This window comes from Ranitomeya variabilis, chromosome 4, assembly GCF_051348905.1.
Source record: "Ranitomeya variabilis isolate aRanVar5 chromosome 4, aRanVar5.hap1, whole genome shotgun sequence".
Lineage (NCBI taxonomy): Eukaryota > Metazoa > Chordata > Amphibia > Anura > Dendrobatidae > Ranitomeya > Ranitomeya variabilis.
Window position 1 is genome coordinate 652,482,841 of NC_135235.1, and position 24,227 is coordinate 652,507,067.

The window sequence follows — 24,227 nt, forward strand, 5'->3', positions numbered from 1 at the left end:
CATAGCCTAGTTTTGGACTGATCATCTCCCGAACAGCTTATGAGCCATAGACATCTATGGGCAACATTAGAGAGGTTTGTTGATTTTGCCGCTAACCTAACAAGAGTCGGCCGAGGCATCGGCCAAAAAGGAAGCTTCTCCCTGCAACAGCGGAAGATCTATCAGGATCTTGTCTCTTGGGGTGTTGTCTCTTTGATGGTCGTCAAGCTGCTGTAGCCCCACAATCATTGATCTTGCCGCACAGGTTGGTGCTATTGCTGGCTTTAATGAGCCTGCCGATGACTCCCAGGTTTGTTTTAGGAAGACCTCTGCCTTCTTGTCCAAGGGATCCCTGAGTGTTCCTAGGTGTTCAATGTGCAACGTAGATCTTTTAACTGACATAGCAACCGCAACATCGATCTTTGGGGTCTTCTCCCATATGCCTTCCTCTTCCTCATCAAAAGGATATATCCTTTTTGAAGATGGTAGTGTTCATTTCCTTTCCAGCCTTTTCCTCTCTCCATTAATGAGAATTTAGATTTTTTTTTTATTACCCTTAAAGAAACGCCTCTTCCTCAGAGCCAAGCCACCAAACATAATGTCCTGGGATCAGATATGCCCATAGTGGACCTTATTGCCCTAACCAGCCTGTCAGTATCTTCAGCTGGGAAGCAGGGCCTATCACCCTTGTCCTCAGCAGAGGAGGATGACTCCGTCAGGTCCAAATCCTCCCCCTTGAACTCTACTGATACTTCAGACTCTGACGAAAGTGGTTCTGGCTTTCCCTTTTCTCTTTGCCCCATCAGGTGTTTTAAGGACTCCTGGACCTTCGACCTAATGATGGCTTTCAGGTCCATAGCAAACCCGGGGTTATTTTCTGAGACTGTCTGCTGTATACACCCAGGGTAGAGTCTTTTATTATAAGTGCTGAGTAGATCCCCCTTGCACAGGGCACACTCTCTATTGTTCTGCTTTGAACTGTTTCAGGGGCCTTCCCTAGTAAAGGAATACACAGAGAAAGGGGGACCTGTTTTAATACAGTGCACTTTCACATAGATCACTCACCATTCAGCTGATTAATCTATGATACCGGATATGGAGGCTGAGCTAGTTCCGAAGATCGTCTCCCTGTGGAGGTGGGCTCGTGACCTGCCTTGCCTTCCAGGCTGAACCTGCTGCTTGCATGACTGCCATTGCATCCTTGCCGATGCTGCTGACGGTGTTAAAAAGGCTCCTGATTCGACTGCAGCAATGAAGATGGTGGTGGTGGCTGCTGCTGCGGTGGCATCGCTGCTGCTAGGGCTCATCCATGATTCGGATGCTACAGGAAAAGCCACCATCTTCCTGGGCACTTCCCTTTAAATATTGAGTGGCCTAGCCCATCTTGTCTCCTGAGTAGTGTTGAGCGATACCGTCCGATACTTGAAAGTATCGGTATCGGAAAGTATCGGCCGATACCGGCAAAGTATCGGATCTAATCCGATACCGATACCAATACAAGTCAATGGGACTCATGTATCGGACGGTATCCCTGATGGTTCCCAGGGTCTGAAGGAGAGGAAACTCTCCTTCAGGCCCTGGGAACCATATTAATGTGTAAAATAAAGAATTAAAATAAAAAATATTGCTATACTCACCTCTCCGACGCAGCCTGCACCTTACCGAGGGAACCGGCAGCGTTGTTTGCTTAAAATTCGCGCTTTAACTTCCTTACGCGAAGTCCCGGCTTGTGATTGGTCGCGCGCCGCCCATGTGGCCGGGACGCAACCAATCACACCAAGCCGTGACGTAATTTCAGGTCCTTCAGGATTTTAAAATTACGTTCCGGCGTTGTGATTGGTTGCGTCGCGGTCACATGGGCGACGCAACCAATCACAAGCCGTGACGTCACGGGAGGCAGGAGACGCGTGCATTTTAAAATGCGCGCATGTCCAGCCTCCCGTGACGTCACGGCTTGTGATTGGTTGCGTCGCCCATGTGACCGCGACGCAACCAATCACAACGCCGGAACGTAATTTTAAAATCCTGAAGGACCTGAAATTACGTCACGGCTTGCTGTGATTGGTTGCGTCGCGGTCACATGGGCGACGCAACCAATCACAAGCCGTGACGTCACGGGAGGCTGGACACGCGCGCATTTTAAAATGCGCGCGTCTCCTGCCTCCCGTGACATCACGGCTTGTGATTGGTTGCGTCGCCCATGTGACCGCGACGCAACCAATCACAACGCCGGAACGTAATTTTAAAATCCTGAAGGACCTGAAATTACGTCATGGCTTGGTGTGATTGGTTGCGTCCCGGCCACATGGGCGGCGCGCGACCAATCACAAGCCGGGACTTCGCGTAAGGAAGTTAAAGCGCGAATTTTAAGCAAACAACGCTGCCGGTTCCCTCGGCAAGGTGCAGGCTGCGTCGGAGAGGTGAGTATAGCAATATTTTTTATTTTAATTCTTTATTTTACACATTAATGTTGTTTCGATACCGATACCCGATACCACAAAAGTATCGGATCTCGGTATCGGAATTCCGATACAGCAAATATCGGCCGATACCCGATACTTGCGGTATCGGAATGCTCAACACTACTCCTGAGGTTTCAAATCCGTCGCGCTCTGTGCAGGGATTCCCTTAGCCCTGCACATGCGCAGACCTGGGTGGCCGCTAAAGTCCCCGGCATGCTTTGTCACCGGGACGCACCAGATCTCCTTCTGCATCCCACGTGTGCACAGATCTGGGCAGACTTGGCTCCTGGCCAAGCCTTTTTCCTCCAGCGTCCCTGGCCGTGTGCATACCCGGAAGCGCACCCCGACGCACATTGATGGGGAGCTTCTGCAACCCTCAGCACGCACGCACGCTGACCCGGGACCTGTGTCGACTAGGAGACATTTGCACAAGAGGTCTCAGCCTGCACTATGCTGCACCAAGCTCCCGGCCGGCCTGGATGGCATCCTACATTCCTGGACACCCTCCGGGGTGAGTGTACTGCTTCATTCTGCAGGTTCCAATGAGGACAGGAAACCAAACTGATGCAAAGGAGATGTACCGCTTTTTTATTCAGTAGGTTTCCTGTCCTGGTGGGCAGATATCCTCTCTCAGGTGGTGCTGTCATGGGAGAAGAGAAAAAAATGAACATTTAACTTTTTTTTAATATTTTTTGTTATTTTAAACCCAATTTTTTTATTTTTACAAGGGTAAAAGGAAAAAATGGACCCCAAAATTTGATGTGCCATTTCTCTTGAGTTTCAGCACACTGCAGAGCTCGAAAGAGAAGGAGCTCCATTTGACTTTTTAAAATGAAAAATTTGCTGGAATAATTAGCAGGCACCATGTCACATTTGGAGAGTCCATAATGTGCCTAAACAGTGGAAACCGCTCACAAGTGACCTCATTTTGGAGACTAGACCCATCAGGGAACTTATCTATATGTGTGATAAGCACCATGAACCCCCCAGCGCTTCACAGAAGTTTATAACATTGAGCCTTGAAAATAAAAAGGGTAACCTGAGAAATTGCACCATTCAATTTGTTGTGAATTTTCTCCTGAGTACGCCAATCCCCTACAGTTGTGGCCAGAAGTATTGACACCCCTGTAATTCTGTCAGATAATACTCAGTTTCTTCCTGAAAATGATTGCAAACACAAATTCTTTGGTATTATTATCTTCATTTAATTTGTCTTAAATGAAAAAACACAAAAAGAATTGTCCTAAAGCCAAATTGGATATAATTCAAACACCAAACATAAAAAAGGGGGTGGACAAAAGTATTGGCACTGTTCGAAAAATCATGTGATGCTTCTCTAATTTGTGTAATTAACAACACTTGTAACTTACCTGTGGCACCTAACAGGTGTTGGCAATAACTAAATCACACTTGCAGCCAGTTGACATGGATTAAAGTTGACTCAACCTCTGTCCTGTGTCCTTGTGTGTACCACATTGAGCATGGAGAAAAGAAAGAAGACCAAAGAACTGTCTGAGGACTTGAGAAACCAAATTGTGAGGAAGCATGAGCAATCTCAAGGCTACAAGTCCATCTCCAAAGACCAGAATGTTCCTGTGTCTACCGTGCGCAGTGTCATCAAGAAGTTTAAAACCCATGGCACTGTGGCTAACCTCCCTTGATATGGACGGAAAATAAAAATTGACAAGAGATTTCAACGCAAGATTGTGCGGATGTTGGATAAAGAACCTCGACTAACATCCAAACAAGTTCAAGCTGCCCTGCAGTCTGAGGGTACAACAGTGTCAACCCGTACTATCCGTCGGCGACCCCACTTCTTACCCCGAGACATAAAGTCAGGCTGGAGTTTGCCAAAACTTACCTGAAAAAGCCTAAAACGTTTTGGAAGAATGTTCTCTGGTCAGATGACACAAAAGTAGAGCTTTTTGGGCAAAGGCATCAACATAGAGTTTACAGGAGAAAAAAAGAGGCATTCAAAGAAAAGAACACGGTCCCTACAGTCAAAAATGGTGGAGGTTCCCTGATGTTTTGGGGTTGCTTTGCTGCCTCTGACACTGGACTGATTGACAGTGTGCATGGCATTATGAAGTCTGAAGACTACCAACAAATTTTGCAGCATAATGTAGGGCCAAGTGTGAGAAAGCTGAGTCTCCCTCAGAGGTCATGGGTCTTCCAGCAGGACAATGACCCAAAACACACTTCAAAAAGCACTAGAAAATGGTTTGAGAGAAAGCACTGGAGACTTCTAAGGTGGCCAGCAATGAGTCCAGACCTGAATCCCATAGAACACCTGTGGAGAGATCTAAAAATGGCAGTTTGGAGAAGGCACCCTTCAAATATCAGGGACCTGGAGCAGTTTGCCAAAGAATAATGGTCTAAAATTCCAGCAGAGCATTGTAAGAAACTCATTGATGGTTACCGGAAGCGGTTGGTCGCAGTTATTTTGGCTAAAGGTTGTGCAACCAAGTATTAGGCTGAGGGTGCCAATACTTTTGTCTGGCCCATTTTTGGAGTTTTGTGTGAAATGATCAATGTTTTGCTTTTGCTTCATTCTCTGCTGTGTTTTTTCATTTAAGATAAATTAAATGAAGATAATACCAAAGAATTTGTGTTTGCAATCATTTTCCGGAAGAAACTGAGTATTATCTGACAGAATTGTGGGGTAAAATTATTGTTTCAGAGCACGGAAGGGCTCAAAATGGAAGGTGCGCCATTTGACTTTTTGAATGCAAAATGTACTGGAATCATTAGCGGTTGCCATGTCACATTTGGAGAGCCTCTGATGTGTCCAAATAATGGATACCCCCCACACGTAACCACATTTTGGAAACTATACCCTTCAGGGAACTTATCTAGATGTGTAGTGAACACCTTGAACCCCCAGGGGCTTCAAAGAAGTCTAATATGTTGAGCCATAATAAGCAAAAATCTAATTTTTCCCTCAAAAATGTTCTTTTAGATCCAATTTTTTTATTTTCACAAATACAAGGTAACAGGAGAAATCACCCTACAAATGTGCAATTTCTTCTGAGTACGCAGATACCCAATATGTGGAGGAAAACTACTGTCTGGGCGCACGGCAGGACTCGGAAGGGAAGAAGAGCCATTTGACTTTTTGAATGCAAAATTTGCTGGAATCATTAGCGGACACCATGTCTGGTTTGAAGAGTCCCTGATGTGCCTAAAGAGTGGAAACCACACACAAGTGACCTTTTTTTTTTGCAAATAAAACCACTGATGTATGAATTAGAAATGGAAGAAGTAAACAGAGATTTAATCTTTTGCCACACTTGCAAGATGACATTCAGCCTGCATGGGCCAACATTCCTACATTTAAAATGTCTGTTACAAGAAATTGCTACACTTAGAAAAGCCAGAGGATGTCCAATGTACTAATAGATTATTATTATTATTTATTGTTATAGCGCCATTTATTCCATGGCGCTTTACATGTAAGGAGGGGTATACATAATAAAAACAAGTACAATAATCTTGAACAAGTCATAACTGGTACAGGAGCAGAGAGGACCCTGCCCGCGAAGGTTCACAATCTACAAGATGGGAGTCTCTAATAAGGTGCACCAATCAGTTTATAGATGCTTTATTTCCATTGTTTGCTTTTTGATAACATGTATATTGGTAATTACTTACATTTATTAGTCATCATTTAGTGCTTTAAATTGTTTTCCATTTCTCTTGTATGAAGACATGTGAATTTACATTGACTGTCACTCACACGAGTTGCAAAGTAAATTATTTAAAAGAAATTGTCTACCCACCCGTGTGATTTTTCTGAGTAAAAAAATAAACATGTAAGAAAATTTTCCCCACATTCTGAAAATGAAAATTACTTCTCCCCCGCTTGAGTTCTCCAGTGTGTAACTAGATTTGATGTGTTTGTAAAACATTTCCCATATTCTGATCAGAAAAATGGTTTCTCTATTATGCGAATTTTCAAATGAGTAGCAAGATTTGTTTTCCGTTTATAATATTTTCCACATTCTGAACATATAAATGGTGTCTCCCTTGTCATCATCTTTGATGTACTGTATAACAAGATGTGATTTATCGCTAAAACATTTCCCACATTCTAAACATGAAAATGGTTTTTCTCCTGTGTGAATTTTCTTATGCTGAGCAAGAGCCGATTTGTCAGAAAAACATTTTTCACATTCTGAGCATGAAAATGGCTTCTCCCCTGTGTGAATTCTCTGATGTTTAGTTAGATCAGATTTCGTTATGCAACATTTTCCTCATTCTGAGCATGAAAATGGCTTTTCTCCTGTGTGAATTTTCTGATGCTGAATAAGAGATGATTTGACAGAAAAACTTTTTTCACATTCTGAGCATGAAAATGGCTTCTCCCCTGTGTGAATTCTCTAATGTTTAGTAAGATCAGATTTCGATATACAACATTTCCCACATTCCGAACATGAAAATGACTTTCTTGTATGTGCTCTTGGATGTTCACCATCCCTTTTGTTATCTTTCTTTTTCTTAAGAGGGAGTAGAGATATGTCTGATATAATGGGATGCTTTTCAAAAGTATGTGTGATACTAGGATTATTTGCGTTAAAATCTGAAAATATCAGGTATTTCTCTGAGATTGCGGTCCAGTTATCTGCCAAAAAAAATTAAATGTATATTTGTCAATAGACGTTGAATTATTACTAAAAATTGATCTTGGGTTACTCCTGAACAGTTTCCTGCCTCAGCCAATGCTTATACGTCAACCTGCCTCACTTCTCCACATGTCCTAGATTATTTTTTAACTTCATAAATTGTAAAATACAAGTCAGAGACTAATTTCTGTTTCCATGGGAGTCCCTGCATGCTTAACTACCAGGCAGTCCTTGGATCCGCAGCCTGTTTTGGCCATCACCGGCTTTCCACATTTTGCACAACCTTGCTGGTAAGCACAATCATGACAGAATAACTGACCAATACCATTGAAGGGGTTGTTGCCTTTCAAATAAATTATGTCCATCACTGCATTTGGCTTTTTAACCCCTTCACCCCCGGAGCTTTTTCCGTTTTTTTTCGTTTTTTGCTCCCCTCCTTCCCAGAACCATAACTTTTTTATTTTTCCGTCAATATGGCCATGTGAGGGCTTATTTTTTGCAGGATGAGATGTACTTTTGAACGATACCATTGGTTTTACCATGCCGTGTAACAGAAAACGGGTGTCTTTAATAAGGTGCACCAATCAGTTTATAGATGCTTTATTTCCTTTGTTTGTTTTTTGATAACAGATGTTTATTGGTATTCACTTACATTTACATTTATTAGTAATCATTTAGTGCTTTAAATTGTTTTCCATTTCTCTTGTATGATGACATGTGAATTTACATTGACTGTTACTCATACAATTTGCAAAGTAAATTATTAAAAAGAAAGTGTCTACCTACCCGTGTGATTTTCCCGAGTAAAAAAATAAACGTGAGAAAATTTTCCCCACATTCTGAAAATGAAAACTACTTCCCTATGTGACTTCACCAGTGTGTAACTAGATTTGATGTGTTCATAAAACATTTCCTTTATTCTGATCATAAAAATGGCTACTCCCCTGTGTGATTTCTCAGGTGTCTAGTAAGAATTTTTTTTGTTGAAAGCATTTTTCATATACTGAACATGAAAATGGCTTCTCCCCTGTGTGAATTTTCAAATGTGTAGCTAGATTTGTTTTCCGTTTATAACATTTTCCACATTCTAAACATGTAAATGGATTCTAAGCTTTGTGAATTCTCTGATGTCTAACAAAATGTGATTTTTGTGTAAAACATTTCCCACATTCTGAACATGAAAATGGCTTCTCCCCTGTGTGAATTCTCTGATGTCTAGTTAGGTCAGATTTTGTTAAGAAACATTTCCCACATTCTGTTCATGAAAATGGCTTCTCCCCTGTGTGAATTCTCTGATGTGTTGTTAGATCAGATTTTGTTCTGCAACATTTCCCACATTCGGAGCATGAAAATGGCTTCTCCCCTGTGTGAATTTTCAAATGTGTAGCTAGATTTGTTTTCCGTTTATAACATTTTCCACATTCTAAACATGTAAATGGATTCTCAGCTTTGTGAATTCTCTGATGTTTAACAAAATGTGATTTTTGTGTAAAACATTTCCCACATTCTGAACATGAAAATGGCTTTTCCCCTGTGTGAATTCTCTGATGTCTAGTTAGGTCAGATTTTGTTATGCAACATTTCCCACATTCTAAGCACGAAAATGGCTTCTCCCCTGTGTGAATTCTCTGATGTGTTGTTAGATCAGATTTTGTTCTGCAACGTTTCCCACATTCGGAGCATGAAAATGGCTTCTCCCCTGTGTGAATTCTCTGATGTTTAGTTAGGTAAGATTTTGATACGCAACATCTCCCACATTCCGAGCATGAAAATGGCTTCTCGCCTGTGTGAACATTCAGATGTGTAGCAAGATTTGTCTTCCGATTAAAACATTTCCCACATTCTGAACATGAAAATGGCTTCTCCCCTTTGTGAATTCTCTGGTGTATAACAAAACATGAATTTTGTGTAAAACATTTCCCACATTCTGAACATGAAAATGGCTTCTCCCCTGTGTGAATTCTCTGATGTCTAGTTAGGTCAGATTTTGTTCTGCAACATTTCCCACATTCGGAGCATGAAAATGGCTTCTCCCCTGTGTGAATTTTCAAATGTGTAGCTAGATTTGTTTTCCGTTTATAACATTTTCCACATTCTAAACATGTAAATGGATTCTCAGCTTTGTGAATTCTCTGATGTTTAACAAAATGTGATTTTTGTGTAAAACATTTCCCACATTCTGAACATGAAAATGGCTTTTCCCCTGTGTGAATTCTCTGATGTCTAGTTAGGTCAGATTTTGTTATGCAACATTTCCCACATTCTAAGCACGAAAATGGCTTCTCCCCTGTGTGAATTCTCTGATGTGTTGTTAGATCAGATTTTGTTCTGCAACGTTTCCCACATTCGGAGCATGAAAATGGCTTCTCCCCTGTGTGAATTCTCTGATGTTTAGTTAGGTAAGATTTTGATACGCAACATCTCCCACATTCCGAGCATGAAAATGGCTTCTCGCCTGTGTGAACATTCAGATGTGTAGCAAGATTTGTCTTCCGATTAAAACATTTCCCACATTCTGAACATGAAAATGGCTTCTCCCCTTTGTGAATTCTCTGGTGTATAACAAAACATGAATTTTGTGTAAAACATTTCCCACATTCTGAACATGAAAATGGCTTCTCCCCTGTGTGAATTCTCTGATGTTTAGTTAGATCAGATTTCGATACGCAACATCTCCCACATTCCGAGCATGAAAATGGCTTCTCGCCTGTGTGAACATTCAGATGTGTAGCAAGATTTGTCTTCCGATTAAAACATTTACCACATTCTGAACATGAAAATGGCTTCTTCCTTGGGTGCATTTTCTGATGCTGAGCAAGACATGATTTGTCAGAAAAACTTTTTTCACATTCTGAGCATGAAAATGGCTTCTCCCTTGTGTGGATTCTATGATGTTTAGTAAGATCAGATTTCGATATACAACATTTCCCACATTCCGAACAAGATAATGACTTCTTTCTTGTATGTGCTCTTGGATGTTCACCATCCCTTTTGTTATATTTATTTTTCTTAAGAAGGAGAAGAGTTATGTCTGGTGTAATGGGATGCTCTTCAAAAGTATCAGGTATGACACTAGGATCAATTGCATTAAAATCTGAAAATATCTGGTATTTCTCCGAGATCACGGTCCAGTTAACTGCCAAAAAAAAAATATGTACATTTATTTTTCAATAGACATTGAATCATTGCTAAAAATTAATCTTGGGTTGCTCCTGAACTGCTTACTGCCTCATCCAATGATTAGACGTCCAGCTGCCTCAATTCTCTGCATGAACTAGATTATTTTTTAATTTCATAACCTGTAAAATGCCAGTCAGCGACTAATTCCTGTTTCCTAGGGAGTCCCTGTATGCCTGACTACAAGACATTCCTTGGATTCACTGCCTGTTTCGGCCATTATCGGCTTTCCACAGTTTGCACAACCTTGCTGGTAAGCATAATCATGACAGAGTAACTGACCAATACCATTGAAGGGGTTGTTGGCTTTCAAATAAAATATGTCCATCACTGCATTCGGCTTTAAAAAAAATACCTGCGGTGGACTCACCTTCCTGGGGTCCACTGGTGAGTCTCTGACACTGCTCCTGATGTCTGGCATTGGCAGCAGCACTGACAATACATTGACAGCGTGGCAACTAGTCAGCTTACTGATTGGTTGCTGTGCTGTTGACATTATGTCAGCCTGGCAGGCAATGCTAAATCTTGGGATCAGTTGCGACGACGTTCCACAATACGCCTTACTTACCACAATCCTTAATATTGAAATTGTAACACCCAGAAGGAAAAGTTGTGAAGTTATGGAAATCACAGGATGGAAAAACATGTTAGTAATTTAGAAATTATTAAAAAACAAAACATGGAAACAACATTTTCAAAACATCTCTATCTTTTCAGTATCGAGTATGAGTGGCTTGTGTAAAAATGCACTTACACGCTTTGTTTTCTATCAGTGAGGTTATTAATGGTCGTATGAGGAATGTTCTGCAGCACTGAATGCACTTGGGAAAGAAAACCCTCAAGATCTGCAGCTGCAATTGCCAACTAATGATGTCTCAAATGTGTTCAATGGCGGAGAAGTCCAGAGACGTTGCAGAACACGAGAGCACGTTTAGACCACGCTGGCAGATCACAGTACCACAAGTAATATGCAGCCTGGGGTTGTCGTGTGTGTTGAAAAACATCTCCTGTGATTAGTGTTGAGCATTCCGATACCGCAAGTATCGGGTATCGGCCGATATTTGCTGTATCGGAATTCCGATACCGAGATCCGATACTTTTGTGGTATCGGGTATCGGTATCGAAACAACATTAATGTGTAAAATAAAGAATTAAAATAAAAAATATTGCTATACTCACCTCTCCGACGCAGCCTGGACCTCACCGAGGGAACCGGCAGCGTTCTTTGCTTAAAATGCGCGCTTTTCCTTCCTTCCGTGACGTCACGGCTTCTGATTGGTCGCGTGCCGCCCATGTGGCCGCGACGCGACCAATCACAGCAAGCCGTGACGTAATTTTCAGGTCCTTCTAGGCATTCAGTATTTTAAAATTACGTTCCGGCTTTGTGACTGGTCGCGTCGCGGTCACATGGGCGACGCGACCAATCACAAGCCGTGACGTCACGGGAGGCTGGACACGCGCGCATTTTAAAATGCGCGCGTGTCCAGCCTCCCGTGACGTCACGGCTTGTGATTGGTCGCGTCGCCCATGTGACCGCGACGCGACCAATCACAAGCCAGAACGTAATTTTAAAATCCTGAAGGACCTAAAATTACGTCACGGCTTGCTGTGATTGGTCGCGTCGCGGCCACATGGGCGACGCGACCAATCACAAGCCGGGACGTCACGGGAGGCAGGACACGCGCGCATTTTAAAATGCGCGCGTGTCCAGCCTCCCGTGACGTCACGGCTTGTGATTGGTCGCGTCGCCCATGTGACCGCGACGCGACCAATCACAAGCCAGAACGTAATTTTAAAATCCTGAAGGACCTAAAATTACGTCACGGCTTGCTGTGATTGGTCGCGTCGCGGCCACATGGGCGGCACGCGACCAATCACAAGCCGGGACTTCACGTAAGGAAGTAAACGCGCGAATTTTAAGCAAACAACGCTGCCGGTTCCATCGGTGAGGTCCAGGCTGCGTCGGAGAGGTGAGTATAGCAATATTTTTTATTTTAATTCTTTCTTTTACACATTAATATGGATCCCAGGGCCTGAAGGAGAGTTTCCTCTCCTTCAGACCCTGGGAACCATCAGGGATACCGTCCGATACTTGAGTCCCATTGACTTGTATTGGTATCGGGTATTGGTATCGGATTGGATCCGATACTTTGCCGGTATCGGCCGATACTTTCCGATACCGATACTTTCAAGTATCGGACGGTATCGCTCAACACTACCTGTGATACTTTGGAGAACTGGCCATACATCTTCAACACCGAGCTATTAGTGTACCTGGGATGAATTTCAGAGGGGTCTGGACACTGCACATTCTGCCACACCATAATCATGGGAGTAGGACCAGTGTGGCATTCCCTCGTTAAGGCTTCTTCATTGCATGGTACCCATATATAACAATGACAAACATTAGTATGTCAGGGGAACAAAACCGGTGTTATAAAAATATATTAATCATACAAAATGGTCAGTGATATAGTAATTCATACACCACCCCTGACCTATAAACAGGACTGAATAGGACTTACTGTAACAATACTAAAGCAGGGTTGGACAAACCAAAAAAGGACACAATCATGTAGTCCATAAGTACAAAATGCAATAGCTTTATTGATCACATGAACAAGTGAAGGCAAATGAGCTAAAAAGGTGGATTGAAAATGTGCCACCGGGGTTGCCTCATAATAATACACTGTGCCCTTAAATAAGGCGATTGAAGGATGGTATATAATCCATGTCTGCTAATTTACCTGGCAGAGCGCAGCAGTAGGATCTCCTAGTCAGCCCGCCCGCCCTAAGGGTACCGTCACACAGTGCCATTTTGATCGCTACGACGGCACGATCCGTGACGTCGCAGCGATCGTATGATTATCGCTCCAGCGTCGTAGACTGCGGTCACACGTTGCAATCACGGCGCTGGAGCGATGCCGAAGTCCCCGGGTAACCAGGGTAAACATCGGGTTACTAAGCGCAGGGCCGCGCTTAGTAACCCGATGTTTACCCTGGTTACCAGCGTAAACGTAAAAAAAACAAACAGTACATACTTACATTCCGGTGTCTGTCCTCCGGCGTCTCAGCTTCTCTGCACTGTGTAAGCACAGCGGCCGGAAAGCACAGCGGTGACGTCAGACGTCACCGCTGTGCTCGCTTTCTGGCTGGCCGGCGCTCACAGTGCAGAGAAGCTGAGACGCCGGAGGACAGACACCGGAATGTAAGTATGTACTGTTTGTTTTTTTTACGTCTACGCTGGTAACCACGGTAAACATCGGGTTACTAAGCGCGGCCCTGCGCTTAGTTACCCGATGTTTACCCTGGTTACAAGCGAACACATCGCTGGATCGCTGTCACACACAACGATCCAGCGATGTCAGCGGGTGATCAAGCGACGAAAGAAAGTTCCATACGATCTGCTACGACGTACGATTCTCAGCAGGATCCCTGATCGCTGCTGCGTGTCAGACACTGCGATATCGTATGGATATCGCTGGAACGTCACGAATCGTACCGTCGTAGCGATCAAAGTGTGACTGTGTGACAGTACCCTTACGCATGTTTCAGATAAAAGCTCCTTCCTCCGATGGCACATTTCCAATCCATTATATGGATATGCTAAGTACATTCTATTAGTTGGTGCTCTGTACACATTTATCCTACACTATTGTCTCAGTATATATACATGCAGAGTTTTTACTTTGCTACATGATTAACAGTGGATCTGGTTGTTACTATGGTACATTTAACAACAGTTTTGATTGCCTAATTACTTTGAATAAATTGGTTAAGGTAACTTTACACTAAACGACTTACCAACGATCACGACCAGCGATACGACCTGGCCGTGATCGTTGGTAAGTCGTTGTGTGGTTGCTGGGGAGCTGTCACACAGACAGCTCTCTCCAGCGACCAACGATCAGGGGAACGACTTCGGCATCGTTGAAAACTGTCTTCAACGATGCCGAAGTCCCCCTGCAGCACCCGGGTAACCAGGGTAAACATCGGGTTACTAAGTGCAGGGCCGCGCTTAGTAACCCGATATTTACCCTGGTTACCATTGTAAAAGTAAAAAAAAAACACTACATACTAACATTCTGATGTCTGTCACATCCCCCGCCGGCATCCACAGGCGTGCACTGAATGTGTCAGCGCCGGCAGTAACAGAGGTGACGTCACCGCTGTGCTCTGCTTTACAGCCGGCGCTGACACAGTCAGTGCAGGGAAGCTCTCGGCAGCAGCGTGTGCATATTAGCAGCGCTCTTGCCGAAAGCAGTTTTAACCCTGTGGACGCCGGGGGACGTGACAGACATCAGAATGTGAGTATGTACTGTTTTTTTTTTAACTTTTACAATGGTAACCAGGGTAAATATCGGGTTACTAAGTGCGGCCCTGCGCTTAGTAACCCGATATTTACCCTGGTTACAAGTGAACACATCGCTGGATCGGCATCACACACGCCGATCCAGCGATGACAGTGGGTGATCAGCGACCAAAAAAAGGTCCTGATCATTCCCATCGACCAACGATCTCCCAGCATGGGCCTGATCGTTGGTCGCTGTCACACATAACGAGATCGTTAGCGGGATCGTTGCTACGTCACCAAAAAGCGTGACGTTGCAACAATATCGTTAACGATATCGTTATGTGTGACTCAGCCTTTACTGCCCTCTGCACTGCATGGTTTTTTTGTTTGCCCACTTTTTTATCTCGTCTTCCTTCACTTGTTCATGTGATCAATAAAATTATTGCGTTTTGTACTTATAGTTCGTCCAGCCCTGCTATTGCATGGTACCCGTAGCCTCCAGAACACTCTCTTGCTATCGTTGCATTCAAGACAAAATCTGGAATCATCACTGAAGAGGACAGACCTCCATTCTAGACTCCATTGCCATCTTGTTCTGCACCTTGATAAGCCGGTGGCTTAGTGGCTTATAAAAATTCAACACATTGTAAAAAATAAAAAAAAGTGGTTGTATCGCTAAAAGTGACCTGGCAATATGATTACTTAGGTCATTATGAGTATGGAAATAACAAACATGTATGGGTTCTTTTTTATTTAAAGTGGTGAAAAAAAATAGCTTATGTCGCCATTTTCTGAGACCCGCAGCGTTTCCATTTTTTTTATTTGGCTCTGGGTTGGGGCTTATTTTTTGCTCCACAAGCTGATGTTTATATTTATACAATTTTGGGGTAGGTACAATGTTTTATTGCCTGTTATTGCAATGTTGCAGTGGCCAAAAAACGTGATTCAGGCATTTAGATTTTATTCTCGTTAGGACATTTACTGATCAGACTAATTTACTTTATATTTTGTTACATCGGACATTTCTGAAAGCAGCGATATCAAATATGCATGTATTTTTGTTTTGTTTTCAGGGGGACGATTTGAACTTTTGTTTTTTATTTTTTGTAAACTTTTTTTTGTATCTTTTTACTGGCTTCAGCAGTTCCCTTAGGAGACTTGAAGCTGCGATCATCCGATTGCCTGTGCTACACATAGCAGGGATTCAGCACGATCTCCTATGAACGCCAGCCACGAGGTGGGTGGATGGATTGATCTATATACAAGTGTTTAACACAAAATTAGAATATCATCAAAAAGTTAGTTTATTTCAGTTCTTCAATAAAAAATGTGAAACTCCTATTATATGGAGCCATTACAAACACTGATCTATTCAAGCATTTATTTATGTTAATGTTGATGATTATGGCTTACAGCCAATGAAAGCACAAAAGTCACTATCTTAGTAAATTAGAATACTTTATAACACCAGCTTGAAAAATTATTTTTAAAATCCGAAAGGTTGGCCTATTGAAATGTATGTTCAGTAGATGCACTCAATACTTGATGCTCCTTTGGCATCAATGCAGTGTGGCATAGAGGAGATCAGCCTGTGGCACTGCTGAGGTGTTATGGAAGCCCAGGTTGCTTTGATAGCAGCCTTTAGCCTATCTGCATTGTTGGATCTGGAGTCTCACCTTCCTCTTGACAATACCTCATAGATTCTTTATGGGGTTAAGGTGAGGCGAGTTTGCTGGCCAATCAAGCACAGCGATACTGTTGTTCTTAAACCAGGTATTGGTACTTTTGGCAGTGTGGACAGGTGTCAAGTCCTGCTGGAGAATGAAGTTTCCATCTTCAAAAAGGTTGTCAGCAAAGGGAAGCATGAAGTGCACTAAAATTTCCTGGTAGACGGCTGTGCTGACATTGGTCTTGATAAAACACAGTGGACCTACAGTACACGAGCAGATGACATGGCTCCCCAAACCATCACCGATTGTGGAAACTTCACCCTAAACCTCAAGCAGCTTGGATTGTGTGCCTCTTCACTCTTCCTCCAAACTCTGGGACCTTGATTTCCAAATTAAATGCAAAATTTTCTTCCATCTGAAAAAAACAGCTTGGACCACTGAGCAACAATCCAGTTCTTTTTCTCCTTGGCTCAGGTAAGACGGTTCTGGCACTGTCTATTGGTCATGAGTGGCTTGACACAAGGAATGCAACACTTGTAGCTCATGCCCTGGATATGTTTGTGTGTGGTGGTTCTTGAAGCAATGGCCCCAGCAGGAGTCCACTCCTTGTGAATCTCCTCTGAATTTTTGAATGGCCTTTTCTTAACAATCCTTTGAAGGCTGCGGTTATCCCTTTTGCTTGGGCACCATTTTCTAACATATCTTTTCCTTCTACTCAACTTTCCATTAATATGCTTGGATACAGAACTCTGTGAACAGCCAGCTTCTTTCGCAATGACCTTTTGTGGCTTACCCTCCTTGTGGAGTGTGTCAATGACTGCCTTCTGGACATCCGTCAAGTCCGCAGTCTTCCCCATGATTGTGGAGTATACTAAAACAGATTAAGGGACCTTTTTAAATGCTTAGGAAGCCTTTGCAGGTGTTTTTTGTTAATTAGTCTAATTTACTGAGATAATGAATTTTGGCTTTTCATTGGCTCTAAACCATAATCATCAACATTAATATAAATAAATACATGAAATAGATCACTCTGTAATCACTCTATATAATATATGAGATTCATTTTTTGTATTGAAGAACTGAAATAAATTAACTTTTTGATGATATTCTAATTTTGTGAGAAGCACTTGTATGTCTATGGGAAGGATTTCGTTTTAATTGTTTGTAATCTTGGAGCTACATGGTGTTTAATAAAATGCAATTGCTTTTGTACTCTTTTTCTGTATTGCTTTTTTCTCTTGATAGTATTGAAAAGGTTAACAAGACCTCGCGATAAGGATAATGGAAAAGAATCCTTCTAAGACAGGAGACAAAACGAGTACTAGATCTTGAGGCTCCAAGAGACGGATCTCATGGAGATCTGTCAACATCTTATAATAATAAAAAGAGAAAAATATATTGTATATATCTCTTTTCTATGTTGTTAAGGTCTATTTTCTACTGCTGGATTAAGTGATTATTCCTGTACCATGCAACCACCAGTGTTTAACACTCTCATAATGAGTATTGTTCCCCAAACTATGAATAAGGACTGTGAACAAGCATGAAACGCGTCGGAGGGATGTCGCTATAAGTGTATGTGTTTTTTGTTAGCACATGCCTGCACAGAAGGAATAGTTTTAACCAGGGAAAAAAAGTGATGTTTTAACCTTTCTATGTGGTACTGCATACAACTGAAGGAAACACATACAGGGACTGAATTCATTCTTTACATACAGATAATTATAAGCCGTGTGTATTTAGTCCTGTCTATTACCTGGTGATGTGAGGGGCTGCAGAACCTCCATCATGATGTCCTTGTACAGATCTTTGTGTCCTTCTAAATACTCCAACTCCTCCATGGAGAAATAGACAGTGACTTCCTGACACCTAATAGGAACCTGACAAATACAATTATACCATCATCATCTTGATGCCTTCATAGAGTTACTATATTATATCCCAGCATTTCCAGCAGTGTCACCTCTCCAGTCAGCAGCTCAATCATCTTGTAAGTCAGTTCTAGGATCTTGAGATCATTGACTTCCACATGTTTCAGGCAGTGAGGTATAGGCCCCATGATTGGCCTGAGGGGTCTTCCCCATCCCTCAGACACAGGGGCCTGACAGCGTTCACTAAAGACCTTCTTCACTACTGTGTAATCCTGGTTATGGAGAAACATATTAATAAATCTCACTACAGACATTTCCAGAGTCCTTACCTCTCCAGTTCTGTCCACCTGTTATTCCCATAGATAAAAATGATGTAGTGTGATGTCATCAGAATCTCTCACCTCTCCAGTAAGCCGGAAGAGGATCTCTAAGGTGAGGTGCAATACACTCTCTGCAATCTTGTCACTGCTCCTATCCGTCCTTGATGGGCCAATCAGGAACATTCTCCTATATAGAAGATCTCCAGTGAGAGGATTCAATATTGTTGGGACCTGAATGGGCAGAAGATGTCGATGTAACATCATGAAAAAAATCTATTCATTATGTTATGAAATCTTCTCCACATCACATCTTCATGGTGGCAGCATCTACCTGATGATACAGAGGATCATTGGGATTTTCGTTTTTACAGTCCTGCGGAAGAAGAGGACGGGGACATCTCTCTGGTGTTGTCCTTTTACTGGATACAACTGGAGGAAACACATACAGGGACTGAATTTATTCTTTACATACACATAATTATAGGCCGTGTGTATTTAGTCCTGTATTACCTGGTGATGTGAGGGGCTGGGGAACCTCAATCATGACGTCCTTGTATAGATCTTTGTGTTCTTCTAAATACTCCCACTCCTCCATGGAGAAATAGACGGCGACATCCTGACACCGTATAGGAACCTAACACATACAATGATACTGTCATCCCCCGATCCCTTCATAGCATTACTGTGTAATGTCCCAGCATTCCCACCTCTCCAGTCAGCAGCTCATTCATCTTGTAGATGAGTTCCAAAATCTTCTGGTCATTGATGCCCTCATGTATCAGGGGGTGGGTTGGAGACCCCGTGATTGGGTGCAGGGGTCTTCCCCATCCCTCAGACAAAGGGTTCTGACAGAGCTCACTAGAGGTCTTCTTCACTACTGTGTATTCCTGGTTATGGAGAGACACATTAATAAATCTCACTACAGACATTTCCAGAGTCCTCACCTCTCCAGTTCTGTCCATCTGTTATTCCCATATATAAGAATGATGTAATGTGACGCCATCAGAATCTCTCACCTCTCCAGTAAGCCGGAAGAGGATTTCTAGGGTGAGGTGTAATATCTTCTCCACCATCTTTTGTCTGTCCTTATCCATCCTTGTTGGGTCCCACTTTATAGAGAAAATAGATAACACCTGTCAGGAAATCCGCTCCCAGCCACTAAGTGCTGTGACTCCCATCCCTTCCTGCATTTGCCCTGGTTCACGCTACACATAATAACACCCTGGCAGCAGGCGTTCTGTCTGGGTGTTATGTTTGACACCATTCTGTCCTTCACCTCCCATATACAATCTCTTGTCCTCTTGTGCCGCTTACACCTAAGGAACATATCCAGAATCCGCCCTTTTCTCACCATGGAAACAACAAAAACTCTCACTGTCACCTTGATCCACTCTTGTCTGGACTACTGTAACGGACTATTAATTGGCCTCCCCCTCACTCGACTTTCCCCTCTCCAGTCTATCCTTAATGCAGCAGCCAGGGTCATCTACTTGGCTAATCAGTATTCAGATGCATCCGCTCTTTGCCAGTCACTACACTGTCTGCCCATTCATTATAGGATCCAATTCAAAGTAATTGTTCTCACCCACAAAGCTCTCCACAGTGTTGCACCCCCTTACATCTCCTCCCTTATTTCTGTCTATTGGCCTAACTGACCGCTGCGCTCTGCAAATGACTTTCGACCTCTGCACTAATCCGTACCTCCCACTCCCGACTCCAAGACTTCTCCCACGTGGCACCAATTATCTGGAATGCTCCACCCCAAGAAATTAGGACCATCCACAATCCCCATCCTCAATGGGGAAGGTGCAGCTGTGCTGGGGGAGAAAAAGGCTAGAAGGTTGGAGGAGTGTTTAAACTAGGGATTGGGGGGAGGGTATTCAATTTATAGGAGGGGAAGATAGTGCAGATAGAGACCTGGGCACAAATAATGAAGTTGGGGGAGGCGATGGCATGGGGGGTGGGGTTAGAACAGTTAATAATTTAAGAAAGAATAGAGGTACAGAGAGGAACATCAAGTGCATGTATACTAATGCCAGAAGCCTTGCCAACAAAATGGACGAATTAGAATTAATGTTGTTGGAGCATAATTATGACATGGTGGGGATATCTGAAACATGGCTGGATGAGAGCCATGACTGGGCTGTTAACTTGCAGGGCTATAGCCTTTTCAAAAATGACCGTACAGATAAGCGAGGGGGAGGGACGTGTCTGTATGTAAAATCGTCCTTAAAACCCATCCGGCGTGATAATATACAGTACAGACCAAAAGTTTGGACACACCTTCTCATTTAAAGATTTTTCTGTATTTTTATGACTATGAAAATTGTACATTCACACTGAAGGCATCAAAACTATGAATTAACACATGTGAAATTATATACTTAACAAAAAAGTGTGAAACAAATGAAATTATGTCTTATATTCTAGGTTCTTCAAAGTAGCCACCTTTTGCTTTGATGACTGCTTTGCACACTCTTGGCATTCTCTTGATGAGCTTCTAGAGGTAGTCACCGGGAATGGTTTTCACTTCACAGGTGTGCCCTGTCAGGTTTAATAAGTGGGATTTCTTGCCTTATAAATGGGGTTGGGACCATCAGTTGTGTTGTGCAGAAGTCTGGTGGATACACAGCTGATAGTCCTACTGAATAGACTGTTATAATGTGTATTATGGCAAGAAAAAAGCAGCTACGTAAAGAAAAATGAGTGGCCATCATAACTTTAAGAAATGAAGGTCAGTCAGTCCGAAAAATTGGGCAAACTTTGAAAGTGTCCCCAAGTGCAGTGGCAAAAACCATCAAGTGCTACAAAGAAACTGGCTCACATAAGGACCGCCCTAGGAAAGAAAGACCAAGAGTCACCTCTGCTTCTGAGGATAAGTTTATCTGAGTCACCAGCCTCAGAAATCGCAGGTTAACAGCAGCTCAGATTAGAGACCAGGTCAATGCTACGCAGAGTTCTAGCAGCAGACACATCTCTAAAACATCTGTTAAGAGGAGACTTTGTGCAGCAGGCCTTCATGGTAAAATAAAATATCTGCTAGGAAACCACTGTTAAGGACAGGCAACAAGCAGAAGAGACTTGTTTGGGCTAAAGGACACAAGGAATCGACGTTAAACCAGTGGAAATCTGTGCTTTGGTCTGATGAGTCCAAATTTTAGATATTTGGTTCCAACCACCGTGTCTTTGTGTGATGCAGAAAAGGTGAACAGATGGACTCTACATGCCTGGTTCCCACCGTGAAGCATGGAGGAGGAGGTGTGATGGTGTGGGGGTGCTTTGCTGGTGACACTGTTGGGGATTTATTCAAAATTGAAGGCATACTGAACCAGCATGGCTACCACAGCATCTTGCAGCGGCATGCTATTCCATCCAGTTTGCGTTTAGTTGGACCATCATTTATTTTTCAACAGGACAATGACCCCAAACACACCTCCAGGCTGTGTAAGGGCTATTTGACCAAGAAGGAGAGTGATGGGGTGCTACGCCAGATGACCTGGCCTCCACAGTCACCAGACCTGAACCCAATCGAGATGGTTTGGGGTGAGCTGGACCGCTGAGTGAAGGCAAAAGGGCCAACAAGTGCTAAGCATCTCTGGGAACTCCTTCAAGATTGTTGGAAGACCATTCCCGGTAACTACCTCTTGAAGCTCTTCAACAGAATGCCAAGAGTGTTCAAAGCAGTCATCAAAGCAAAAGGTGGCTACTTTGAAGAACCTAGAGTATAAGACATAATTTCAGTTGTTTCACACTTTTTTGTTAAGTATATAATTCCACATGTGTTAATTCATAGTTTTGATGCCTTCAGTGTGAATGTACAATTTTCATAGTCATGAAAATACAGAAAAATCTTTAAATGAGAAGGTGTGTCCAAACTTTTGGTCTGTACTATAGGTGAATCTAATGAAAATGTAGAGTTCCTGTGGGTGGAGATAAGGGGAGGGGGAAAAAATAATAAATTACTGATAGGGGTCGGTTATAAATCTCCAAAAATAATGGAAGCAATGGAGAATATCCTCGTAAAGCAAATAGATGAAGCTGCAACTCAAGGAAAAGTCATTATTATGGGGGACTTCAACTACCTTGAAATAGATTGGGGAACAGAAACCTGCAGTTCCAGCAAAGGTAATCGGTTTTTGACAACTATGAGAGACAATTACCTTTCACAACTGGTTCAGGACCCAAAAAGAAGGGGGGCACTGCTAGACCTAATATTAACAAACAGGCCAGACCGCATATCAAATATAAGGGTTGGGGGTCACTTGGGGAATAGTGATCACAAAATAATAAGTTTTCATGTCTCCTTTAATAAGATGTGTAGTAGAGGGGTTACAAGGACACTAAACTTCAGGAGGGCAAATTTCCAACGGATGAGAGATGATCTTGGTACAATTAACTGGGACGATATCCTGAGACATAAAAATACACAAAGAAAATGGGAGACGTTTATTAGCATCCTGGATAGGACCTGTGCACAGTATATACCGTATGGGAATAAACATACTAGAAATAGGAGGAAACCAACATGGCTAAATAGAGCTGTAAGGGGCGCAATAAATGACAAAAAGAAAGCATTTAGAGAATTAAAGGAAGTAGGTAGTGAGGAGGCATTAAATAAATACAGAAAATCAAATAAATTCTGTAAAAAGCAAATCAAGGCAGCAAAAATTGAGACAGAGAGACTCATTGCCAGAGAGAGTAAAAATAATCCCAAAATATTCTTTAACTACATAAATAGTGAGAAACTAAAAAATGAAAGTGTTGGCCCCCTTAAAAAAAGTCTGGGGGAAATGGTGGATGAGGATGAGGAAAAAGCCAATATGCTAAATGACTTTTTTCATCAGTATTTACACAAGAAAATCCCATGGCAGACAAAATGACTAGTGATAACAAAAATTCCCCATTAAGTGTCACCTGCTTAACCCAGCAGGAAGTACGGCGGCGTCTAAAAATCACTAAAATTGACAAATCTCCGGGCCCGGATGGGATACACCCCCGAGTACTGCAGGAATTAAGTACAGTCATTGATAGACCATTATTTGTAATCTTTAAAGAGTCCATAATAATAGGGTCTGTACCACAGGACTGGCATATAGCAAATGTGGTGCCAATATTCAAAAAGGGGACAAAAACTGAACTCGGTAATTATAGGCCAGTAAGCTTAACCTCTACTGTGGGTAAAATCCTGGAGGGCATTCTAAGGGATGCTATACTGGAGTATCTGAAGAGGAATAACCTCATGACCCAGTATCAGCACGGGTTTACTAGGGACCGTTCATGTCAGACTAATTTGATCAGCTTCTATGAAGAGGTAAGTTCTGGACTGGACCAAGGGAACCCAGTAGATGTAGTGTATATGGACTTTTCAAAAGCTTTTGATACGGTGCCACACAAAAGGTTGACACATGAAATGAGAATAATGGGGATAGGGGAAAATATGTGTAAGTGGGTTGAGAGCTGGCTCAGGGATAGGAAACAAAGGGTGGTTATTAATGGAGCACACTCGGCTGTGTCGCGGTTAGCAGTGGGGTACCACAGGGGTCAGTATTGGGCCCTCTTCTTTTTAACATATTTATTAATGACCTTGTAGGGGGCATTCAGAGTAGAATTTCAATATTTGCAGATGACACTAAACTCTGCAGGGTAATCAATACAGGGGAGGACAATTTTATATTACAGGATGATTTATGTAAACTAGAAGCTTGGGCTGATAAATGGCAAATGAGCTTTAATGGGGATAAATGTAAGGTCATGCATGTGGGTAGAAGTAATAAGATGTATAACTATATGCTTAATTCTAAAACTCTGGGCAAAACCGTCAATGAAAAAGAC

The 24,227-nt window shown here is 42.6% G+C and overlaps 1 protein-coding gene across 1 annotated transcript in view; it reads right to left on the reverse strand.

The window, feature by feature from the left end:
- Nucleotides 1–6,814: 6,814 nt before the first annotated feature.
- Nucleotides 6,815–24,227, reverse strand: part of LOC143766190 (uncharacterized) — a 45,284-nt gene continuing 27,871 nt past the window's right edge. Inside the window, exons 2-9 of the mRNA XM_077253668.1 lie at nt 19,412–19,504; nt 19,103–19,282; nt 18,906–19,029; nt 18,727–18,824; nt 18,477–18,626; nt 18,168–18,347; nt 17,961–18,084; nt 6,815–10,199 (exon numbers count right to left, since the gene is read on the reverse strand). Coding sequence (XP_077109783.1) covers nt 8,323–10,199; nt 17,961–18,084; nt 18,168–18,347; nt 18,477–18,626; nt 18,727–18,824; nt 18,906–19,029; nt 19,103–19,282; nt 19,412–19,504 — 2,826 coding nt within the window. The 3' untranslated portion in view covers nt 6,815–8,322. The remainder of the gene's footprint in view (nt 10,200–17,960; nt 18,085–18,167; nt 18,348–18,476; nt 18,627–18,726; nt 18,825–18,905; nt 19,030–19,102; nt 19,283–19,411; nt 19,505–24,227) is intronic.